Source organism: Quercus suber, unplaced genomic scaffold, assembly GCF_002906115.3.
Source record: "Quercus suber isolate HL8 unplaced genomic scaffold, Cork oak 2.0 scaffold_52, whole genome shotgun sequence".
NCBI classification, from domain to species: domain Eukaryota; kingdom Viridiplantae; phylum Streptophyta; class Magnoliopsida; order Fagales; family Fagaceae; genus Quercus; species Quercus suber.
Genome location: NW_027069517.1, coordinates 493,177 through 504,646, shown reverse-complemented (window position 1 = coordinate 504,646; position 11,470 = coordinate 493,177). Strand labels below are relative to the sequence as shown.

The 11,470-nt window shown below is 40.8% G+C and overlaps 1 protein-coding gene across 1 annotated transcript; it reads left to right on the top strand.

The window, feature by feature from the left end:
- The first annotated feature begins 443 nt into the window (after positions 1–443).
- LOC112034055 (uncharacterized acetyltransferase At3g50280) lies at positions 444–2,411 on the top strand. The gene has a single exon (XM_024066839.2). It carries the CDS (start codon positions 560–562, stop codon positions 1,997–1,999), a length of 1,440 nt encoding a protein of 479 aa, XP_023922607.1. The 5' UTR covers positions 444–559; the 3' UTR covers positions 2,000–2,411.
- Positions 2,412–11,470: the final 9,059 nt, after the last annotated feature.

The following is an 11,470-nucleotide window of genomic DNA, read 5'->3' as shown; positions in this document are numbered from 1 at the left end:
TGAGTTTTGGTCACAGTGGTCGGTTGTGGGCTATGCGGTTGTTTTCATGACAGTTGCGGTTGTGGTTGTGTTGTGTTGTACCTGTTTAAATTATATATTATTTATTATATTAAATGCTAAAATAAAATAACTTTTTATAATGTTAAATTATTAAATTTTTAGCACCAATAATATTTATCCCAATACTAACTTTAATAGTTAATAAAAAAAAATTATTAAAAAAAAAAAACTTAAGTTGTTGGCGCCATTTGTATTCCTAATTTCAACCACAGTCTCCTTCTCCTACACCTTCACTGACCACGTCACCATTGTAAAAAATCATAAACAAGAAAGAGGTCCAGTCATAGAGAGATAAGAAAAAAGGAAAAAAAAAAAATAATAGCAAGCCTATAACCTCTTGCCACTAACAACCATTCAATGAAGTACAAAAAAGCCTCTAAGTGCGTGAATCCAATTCCTCTATTTAAACACCTTCAACTCCAACCTTTCCCTCTCACACTAACGCACACTCTTTGTTTTAACACAATAAACCCCTATCAAAAAAAGAAGAAAAAAAAAAATGCCTTCTTCTTCAGTGTCTATAGTTTCAAAATGCACCATATGCCCACAAAAAAAATCAGAATCCAACACTAAAAAACCACTTCTTAAGCTCTCAGTTTCAGACTTGCCTATGCTCTCGTGCCACTATATTCAAAAGGGTGTTTTACTCTCTTACCCACCTTACTCTCTAGACGACCTCGTTTCATTCCTCAAACACTCTCTCTCCTCGGCTCTCACTCACTTTCCCGCCTTAGCTGGCCGTTTGGTAACTGACTCTAACGGCTACGTTCACATCGAGTGTAACGACGCCGGCGTCGATTTCATTCTTGCCAGGGCCAAACACCTCTCTACCAAACCGATCCTCTCGCCGTTACATGACGTCCCCGGCTGTTTCAGGGAGTTCTTCGCTTTTGACAGGACGTTAAGTTACTCGGGGCACTTCAGGCCCTTAGTTGCCGTTCAAGTAACGGAGCTGTCTGACGGCGTTTTCATCGGCTGTACCGTTAATCACGCTGTTACTGACGGAACCTCCTTCTGGCATTTCTTCAACACGTTCGCTGAGATTTGCAAAAGCGAGACAAAGAAGATTACGAAGCTGCCGGACTTTGGCCGCGACACCGTGTTTAACTCGCCGGCGGTGCTCGAATTCCCTCCCGGCGGCCCGAAAGTCACTTTCTCCGGCAACGAGCCGTTGCGCGAGCGAATCTTTCATTTCACTAGAGAATCGATTCTGAAACTGAAGCTCAGAGCTAACAGCAGCAGCAACGGTAATAATAACTATAATAATCAGTTACAGAAAGTTACGCGTAGTAACGGTCACGACGAATCCGCCGAGATTCTCGGGAAGCAATGCAACGACTTGGCTTGGAGAGCCGTTAAGAATCAGGCGGCGGAGATTTCGTCGTTCCAGTCCCTCTGCGCTCAGCTTTGGAGATCGGTGACGCGTGCGAGGAAATTAGATGCGAACAAAACGACAACGTTCCGTATGGCGGTGAATTGCCGCCACCGCCTCGAGCCGAAGCTGGATCCGTACTACTTCGGCAACGCAATTCAGAGCATCCCGACCATCGCGACGGTCGGAGACGTTGTCAATCAAGATCTACGGTGGTGCGGGGATCTCCTACACAAAAACGTAGTGGCGCACGACAACGAAACCGTGCGTCGCGGAGTCAAGGACTGGGAGAGGTCGCCGAGGCTTTTTCCGTTGGGGAATTTCGACGGTGCAATGATAACGATGGGAAGTTCGCCGAGATTTCCGATGTACGATAACGATTTCGGGTGGGGCAAACCTTTGGCGATACGGAGTGGCGGAGCTAATAAATTCGACGGTAAGATTTCAGCTTTTCCGGGGAGAGAAGGCAACGGAAGCGTGGATCTGGAGGTGGTTTTGTCGCCGGAAACGATGGCGGGACTTGAATCCGATACGGAGTTCTTGCAATATGTATCGGAACCGGTTTGATTTCTGTTATAAAATAAAAGGGCAAAATTGTCATTATGTCCACTTTTCTGTTTTTCACGGTTAATTGTGGCGGGTATGGATGGAATTTGGACCGTTAAAGGCTGTGATGTTATGGGTCGTTGGATTTGAATGCTCTGGACGGGTGGACAGTTGTGATTGTTTTTGTTTGTATCCTCAAGTGGGGAATGAATAGTCAAAGCGGGGACGTTTTGGCTGTTTGTACTTTGTAACTAAAAAAAGTTTGGCAGCGTGTATTGGATTGGTACTGTTTTGGCCAATTTGGACTGAGAAAGATCTTTTGATCAAAATCCTTGTACGTGTTTTTATCACCTTCTATGTGTGGCTGTGACTGGTACTGAGCCCATTGCAGAGAAAAACTTAGGTAATAAAGTATCTTGGATGCAGTAGATTAGATTTTTTTTTTTTTTTAATTATTAGATTTATTAATAACGCGTTGGAGCAGCAGAATTTTTGTATGTGAGTTTCGATTTCAAAAATGTTATATTTACAATACTTGTGACGGGTTGTCATTAAGTACCAATTATTCCTAACTAAAAAAGTATCATGAGGTACAAAATTATGAATGTTTCTAACGCCGACTAAATGATCAACGTTACTGTAACTAGAATTGTCAATATCGCTCCCACTAAGAGTGTTTTTATCTATATCATTTCTAATTAGGTCTTCACTTACACTGGTATTTTCAATAGAACCAAGGCTGCCCATTGATTTACTTAGCCCATACCCGTATTCTAACTCCTTTTTTTTGGACAACATCGAGTTGAACCACCCTTTTTCCATAAAGCCTTGTTGCACATATTTACATGAAAATACAATAGATGAATAGTCATTCGATAAAAAATCATTTGAATATTTCATTTACTATCCTAGTACGCATCCAAATACAATCACTAGGGTTCTATTAACAAAAAAACAAGTAGGTGTTGTTTAATTATTTCAATTATTTCTTTTTTCAATTTGAATTTGATACAACACACGCGGAGGGATCACTAGCTATTTCAAATCGAAAAAAGAAATAATTGTTCTATCCTATGAATATAAAGAAAGAACATTTTTCATAAAATCTTGTCTACTAATAAGGTTCTAGTCCAACACAGAACAAAAGGGACAATATACGGGATGGGTAGAAGAAGCTCTCATATATGACTCGATCTATGATCGGAAACTACGGGATATAAAAGAAGATACCAACCAACCCTTAGGATCCATAGAATTAATTGTGGACCTAACACAACAATAGAAACGCTTAAGTTGTTTCGTTTTATATATATATATATATATATTTATTTATTTATTTATTTATTTATTTATTTAAGATCTTGTATACATATATCTAGATAAATATGTATCTATAAAATAGATACAATAGTATCTTTGTTTTGTATTCGGCTCAATCCTTTTTTTAGTAAAAGATTGGGCCGAGTTTAATTACAATTCAATTAAGAGAACGAGCGGTAATTACAGGATTACAAAGTATCCATTGCTGGGAATTCAAATTTGATCTCTTTCCATACTTCACAATCAGCAGCTAGCTCAGGACTCCATTTAGCAGCCTCACGAATAATTTCATTACCCTCACGAGCAAGATCACGTCCCTCATTATGAGCTTGTACACATGCTTCTAGAGCTACTCGATTAGCTATTAAGTATATTATTGGTAGATAAAAATATAATTTTAATTATAGATTTAGTTATAATAACTAATAACAGTTTGTTATCTAAAATTTGTTGTAAATGTGTTATAAAAATGTTGTGAACATAGTCATTTTCTTTGAATTTGGTTCTGAATTGGTTGGGTCATTAGCATGATAAAAACGGAAAATTATTTATAGTTTCAACCACACCAACATTCACCTCAACAGCTGCATTTTGAATAGTAGCTCATTATTAGTAGTAGGTATCGTTTCAGTGGAAGGCAGTGCCTGCATTTGTAGCATTGGTTATTGGAACATAAGTCATTCTCAATATGCTTTAATAGACTACTCAGAGAAACTCTTTAGGAGTCAAATTATTAAAATCAAAATATCTTATTTTGATAGTTTGAAAAGATCAAGGATAAGGATTTTAAACCCTGAAATCTTTGAATTTGAAATAATATCTAACCCTAGGAAATTTAAAATCAAATTCAAATCTAAATTCAAGTACCCAAATGTAACATAATTGAATTCAAATACTTTGTTGTTGTTGACCAATTAAACATAAATAGTATTATATTTTTCAAAAAAATAATAATAAATTTAAAACAATTATGTATTTGAATTCAACTAAAAACTAATAATATACTCGTAATTAGTAAAATACAGCATGCATATATTATGATAAACATACGAAAGGGTACAATTCGCTATCTTTCAATAAAAGTACGTTTCAAAATTTTGGCATAAAAATACGGAAACGGAAAAGTAACGTGGTATTAAGCATTTCTTTTTTAAAAGTTCGTATAAAAAAAGACAGAAACATTTAGCATATATTTTGTAAGGACCAAAAAAACTAGCAGCCTAAGCCCACTTAGAATAGTGGTTGGATTAGTCCAACCGTGGCCCAAAATAATGAATTTGTAAGAGAGGGAAACAAACAACCAAAGGGGGGTTCCGCCCGAGGAGGAAAATAAGGAAGAAAAGATAGACTTGTTTAAATGGATAAACCGCTTTTTCTCAATACAAGTTGGCCCGAAGAGACCACATTTACATAAGAAATGTTACTGTTCACTCTATTTTTTCTCAGCGTTCTCCCTATTTCTTCTATATATCTTGGTACTTATGTCTGGCCCCTTTCTCTGTAAACCCCCTTTTTCTTATATACTTCTCATTTTCTCCTATCTCAATTATCCATCCTTACCTAACATACCTCCTCTCAAGACTCATATCACTGTTCAAGTTACTTCCTCATCAATGTAGCTGACAAAGTTGTTGTCCACAATTAATGCGGAGGCAACAAGCTACTCCAAACTAGAAACTTCCCCTATGATCACAAATTCTCTCTCTTCATATCCTTCTTTCCACCTAAAACGCCTCAAAGTCCTATGACTCATCCCTTCCTCTCCTTGGGTTACCTTCCTCCTCAGGCCTGTGGCCCGTGGCATTCCCAAACCAATACTACAACTCTTCAACTTTATCCTTAGTCATCAAGCACCCATAATAACCCCTTAAAACTTTTGCTATTAACCCTAAGGTAAAAGCAAAGTTTTAGTTATACAAGCGAACTATATACGTGCCACGCACATTCCCACGTGGTAACGTCCTTTCACCCATCTCAAGCATGCTCTTGATGCTTCAGAATCCACGATGTCACATATATGGCGTCAGGCGGCTGCTTGTCTCCCCACGTTCTACGACTCAATCAAGATCCTACAATCCCTATTTTCCCTCATTTATGAGCGAGAAAATTACCACCCACTTTTTACTCCTATATAAGGAGGGTTTAAGGCTGTGTGAAGTTCATTTACGCATTCTAGAAATTTAAGTTGAAGCAACTTCCCGAGGAGAATTTTTCCATTTGTTTGTAGGTGTGTTCATCCTCACGTTTCTTTTTTGCACAATTTTACTCTTTCATACCATAAAACTCCATGGGTAGATACGCTAAATTAGTGGATACTCTCGAGGCTAGGGCTATCTTTAGGGCACAATATAGGATTCCCAATGGTGTTGAAATCCAACATTGTGAAGACGGTGAATGGCTGGTCTTAAACAGATCTCCCAAATCCGTGGTCATTCCTATGATCGCCTTCATTGAATGCAAGATGGAACTTCTTATAGGAAGGGTACTAGGGACTATCTAATAAATTATAGGTTAACCCCCACCTAATGCTCCCCAAATGTCTTTAGGGTCCTCGGGTGTATAGATACATTAAACCGAAAAATGGGGACTAACCTTACTTGGCACGATGTAAACTGGGTATACAACTGCCAAAAGGGGGAAAAACCAAACACTACATCAAATGTAGAGTCTCAGCTATTAGGTTAATCTCCTACCTACTTGACTAAAGTAAGGGTATGGACGAGGACTTCCTCATCGTCTTAGGAGACTGACACGATGGATCGCATTGTCCCACCCACGAAGGGAAACCAAGTAGGGTTCCCGAAGACCATAAATGCACATAGGATGTCACATGACTTTATTAATCTGAAGAAAAAAAAAACTATATTAACTCATAACTCTTACTATTTTCTTCAACAGACGAATACCACACTGCCCCAGCCAAGCATCTAGTGAACTTCACAGACCTAAATTAGATCCTTAGGTTAGAGATCTTCTTACACAAGGACAGTCAACTTCGAGCTGCTCACGTCATCCTCGAATACAAACCTTCCACCAAACATTTCCAAAGCTTAAAGAACGTAATTCGAGCTAAGGATCCCATATTAGCTTTGATTGACATTGCCATTCCAGGCTTTTTAATAACAGGACCTCCTCCTGCTGGAACTAAGGACACTCAGCTTTCAGCCCTTCTTGCGACCTAGATACTATACTCCTAAGAACAACCCTACCAGCGGACGAGGAAGCAAAAAAACCCACCCCTGAACCTATCCAAGAAGTGACAAATAGAGATTTTGAGGTTTTTTATCGCCAAGATGCTCCTAGCACATCACACCCCCCTCCACGTCTCGCCTAAACTAGCTCCAGTCAAGGAAAAGCTCGTACTTCAAAAAGGATGGGTTTTGAAGAAAAAAACTCCAAACCTCATGGCCCTACTCGAGGTCCACACTAGGAGTGCATCCCCATCAATCCTAGTGATGCCTGTGGCGCCCCGACCACCTACCCTTGCTCTCAGGCGTGCATCCACTAGTGTTGCAGCAAACAAGAAAAGAAAAATGGGCCAAGAAGGCAAATGCCCTGAGGATGCTGAGGAAAGAGAAGCCACCCACTCCTCTTAGCAGCCCTAAAAAAGAAGAGGTCCGAACCACCAGGGCCCAACAGAAAAAGGGTACCTCCACCAGTACCTCAAAAGAACTTAAGGGGGAACAGCTACAAATCTTCCCCTTGGAGACCTTCCTTCACGATGAGCTTTGGGGGCCCGGTCCTAGACGACACCAACCTAAGAGAACACCTAAAAGGCAAGTCGGGTCTAGTGGCCAAATGTTTAGAGGAAGCCCTCTTCCTGCCCAAGGACATGCAGGAGCTCAGGTCCTTTAGAAAACGCGAGGTCTTCATGTCTCTGAAGAGAGACCTTGTTAAGGTACATGATCACTTCCGTATTTACCTAAAACAGATAACAAAGTTACTAAAGTAACCCCTAAGGCAATGTTTTGACACTTAATAGAAACTATAAACAACTCTTACCTTAAATTGGACTTAGGAACCCAAAGAGGTCCATCTGCTTTATGACTATAACCTGAAGAAGTAAGCAGGCTCCATAACCTCACCTTGGACTTGGACAACTTCCCACATAGGTTAATTTACTCAGAAATACCTCATGGCTATAGTTGCAAATGCTTTAAGTGATGCTCATAGGCATCTCAGTAATTAGATTATTATGACAAGGGTTTTAGTCATCTTCTGCTAGCAAACCAAGCCCTGATTTACCCGAGGTATGTGGGCCGAGGAGTCGAATGTAACCAAGGTTCTATTTAACACTTAGAACATTCCATGCAATGTCAATTTACTCTAGGCTTGTGACCCGAGGAGTCAAACAATGACTAGATTCTGTTTAGCACTTAGAACTTTGCAAGCAATGTTAATTTACTCAAGGCTTGTGACCTGAGAAGTCAAACAATGACTAGGTTCTGTTTAACACTTAGAATGTTTCATGCAAAGTTAATTTACCCTAGGCTTGTGACCCAAGGAGTTGAACAAGAATTAGGTTCTGTTTAACACTTAAAATATTTCACAGACTGATTACTTCAGCAAATACTTCCACAATAAAACACAACTAATCAAGATATGAATGGTAAAGGAATTCATAACATTAATAATAATAACATCGTAGATTGTTTACATTCCAAGGATGAGGAATTACATTTTCATCCAAATCTTCTAAGTTACAAGCCCCAATGCCAGCAATGGAAGTGATCCTATATGGCCCTTCCCAGTTAGGGCCCAATTTTCCCCAAGCAGGGTTCTTTGCTATCCCCACCACTTTCCTCAATACCAAGTCTCCTGGAGCTAATGGCCACGACTTCGTCCCCTTATCATACCCTTGATTAAGTTTTTGTTAGTAATATGCCATCTTTACCATTGCTACCTCTCTCCTTTCCTCGGCCACATCCAGGCTGTCTAAGAGTAAACAGTTATTCTCTAACTTTGAACTGATCAGTTCTTAAAGTTGGGAATCTAGACTCAAAGGGGATTACTGCCTCTGCCTCATAAGTCATTGAAAAAAGAGTTTCCCTTTTTGATCTTCGGGGTGTGGTACGATCGGTCCACAATACATGGGGCAATTCATCTACCCACTTTCCTTTAGCGTTGTCCAACCTTTTCTTCAGCCTTGGCCTTGGCCTATCCATTCCCATGAGGATAGGCAGGCATAGAATAATTATTCTTAATCCCTAATTCCCCACAAAATATTCGGAAGGCTTTACTGTCAAATTGAAAATCATTATCTGAGATCAGTGTGTGAGGAACTCTAGACCTTATGACAATATTCCTTTAGATGAATCTCTTAGCATCCACATCCCTGATATTAGCAAGTGGCTCAGCTTCCATCCACTTGGTAAAGTAGTCTGTGTCGACGATGAGCCATCTTCGATTCCCTATAGCTCGGGGGAATGGTCCCACTATATCCAAGACCCACTGAGCGAATGGCCAATGGCTAGGTAATGAATTTAGGACTTCCCCTGGCTGATGAATATTTAGGGCATACCTCTGACATTGGTCACACTTCTTCGCATAATCCTGGGAGGTTCTTTGCATGTTAGGCCACTAGTATCCCTAAGTGAGAGCCCTATGCGCTAAAGACCTACCCCTTGTATGACTCCCACATATGCCTTCACGTAACTCTTCCAACAAAGACTCTACTACTTTTGAATGTACGCACAATAAATATGGTCCTAAGTAAGAACGCTTGTACAACTTCTGCTTTTCAAATAGCCAATAGTGAGGAGCACTTCTACACAACTTCTCTGCCTCACACTTGTCCTCGGGCAATAATCCCTACTTCAGAAAGGTTACTATGGGGTCCATCTAGCTCGTCCCCACATGGAGGCTATACACCCCGACCAAGGATACCCTTGTAAGACTAGAGCTGTCCATAACCTCAACAACAACAACTCAAGGAAGACTTGACCCCAGATAAGTGGCTAGCATTGCCAAAGAATCTACATGAGAGTTCTGCCCCCTAGGGATTTGCTTCAAAACAAAACTCTTAAACTGAGACCGAGCATGTTGTACCTTAGCAAGATACTCTTGCATCCTCTCATCCCGAGCTTCAAACTCTCCTTTAACCTGGCCCACCACTAACCTAGAATCAGAATAGAACGCCACCACATCTCCACCTAATTGTTTGACCATAACTACTCCTGCTAATAGAGCCTCATACTTGGCCTCGTTGTTGGTAGTTAGGAAACCCAATCGTAACGACTTCTCCATTATTAGCTTCTTGGGAGTGATTAACACAATCCCTATCCCTGCTCCCTTTGGGTTAGATGCTCCGTCTATATAAACCTCCCAATGGAGGCCAATGATGTCCGACGCAACCATTACCCCCAATGATTTTTTTTTCCTTCTCTATTGCACCCTCGATGAACTCCGCCACAAAGTCTACTAGGATTTTCCCTTTTATGGTAGCCCGAGGCATGTACTTGACATCATCGGCTTTAAGCATGGTTCCCCATTTAGCAATCCTACCCGTATAGTCTGATTTCCTTAAAAGAGCTTGCAAAGGGAGCTGGGTGAGCACCACTACGGTATGAGCTTGAAAGTAATGGGGAAGCTTCCTCATGGCATGCACTATAGCCAACACTGCCTTCTTCAAGGGTAGATAGCATGTCTCAGCCTCCTGTAAGGACTTACTGATATAGTAGACAGTCCTCTGGATCCCATCCTTATTTCTTACCAAGACGAAACTAACAGCATAGTCTGTGACTACTAGGTATGCATACAACACTTCTTGCTTTGAGAGTATTAAAGGACTTGACTAATACTGCCTAAGATCCTCAAAAGCCGTTACACATTCCTCGGTCCATCAAAAGTCCTTCCATTTGTGAAGAAGCTGGAAAAGGGACGACACCTGTTTGCAAACTGAGAGATGAACCTATTTAGGGATACTACTATTCCAGTCAATTTCTACATCTCTTTAAGATTCTAAGGAGAATGCAAACTGTTAATAGCCTTAATCTGCTCAAGGTTGACCTGAATTCCATGGTGACTAATCATGTAGCCCAAAAATTTTTCCGAGCTAACCTCGAAAGAGCATTTAGAAATGTTCAAGCATAACTTATGCTCTCTCAGAATTGAGAACGTCTCCCCCAAATCTGTCAAATGCTCTCCTACCTGCCTACTATTTACTACCATGTCATCAATATATGCCTCCATATTCCTCCCAATCTATGACTCAAACATTCGCGTCACCATTCTCTGATATGTGGATCCTGCATTCTTGAGGCCGAAGGCCATCACCTGATAATGGTAGTTCCCATTAGGAACACAAAAGGTCGTCTTCTCTTGATCAAGTAATGATAGGGGTATCTGATGCTAACCTTGGAAGGCGTCCAAGAAACTCATCCAAGGGTGCCCACCGTGGCATCTACCAACTGGTCAATTCTAGGAATGGGAAAGGGGTCTTTTGGGCAAAATTTATTCAAATTAGTGAAGTCCACACAGACTCGTCACTTCCTATTCTTCTTCTTAACCACCACAGTGTTGGCCAACCACTCGAGATAAAAGATTTTCTTAATGACTCCAACTTGCTTCAACTTGTTTACCTCTATCCTTACTGCCTCAGCGTAATCTTTGGATGATCGCCGAGGAGGCTGTTTACGTGGCATAGCCTTGAGATTAACGTTCAGCTGATGATATATAAACCTAGGGTCAATCCCTAGAACATTGTAAGTACTCCATGCAAAGACATCAATGTTAGCCTCCAGAAATTTCACCAACTTTACTTTTTCCAAGGGTGGCAACTGGGATCCCACTTGAAAATATTGCTCCTGATCCTATCCTATTATCACTTTCTCCAGCTCCTCGAATAACTCTCTAAATGCCCTAGTCTGCTGCCCCCTGCAAGGCCCTTAGTTGTTATAGGACTAGATCTTTAATCATCGCAGTAGGATCTAACGGCTGTTACGTAATTGCCTACACCAAGCACTACCTAGTCGTGGCCTGGCTACCCACCAACTCTCCCACTCTCCCCTAAGTAGGATATTTAACCTTCAGATGTAAAGTTGAGGACACGACACCTATAACGTGAAGCCAGGGTCTGGCTAGGATAGCTGTGTAGGGGGAAAATGTTTCTACCACTATGAAGTCAACCTGCACCTCCTCATCCCCAGCTTGTACAGGTAACCTTATCGCTCC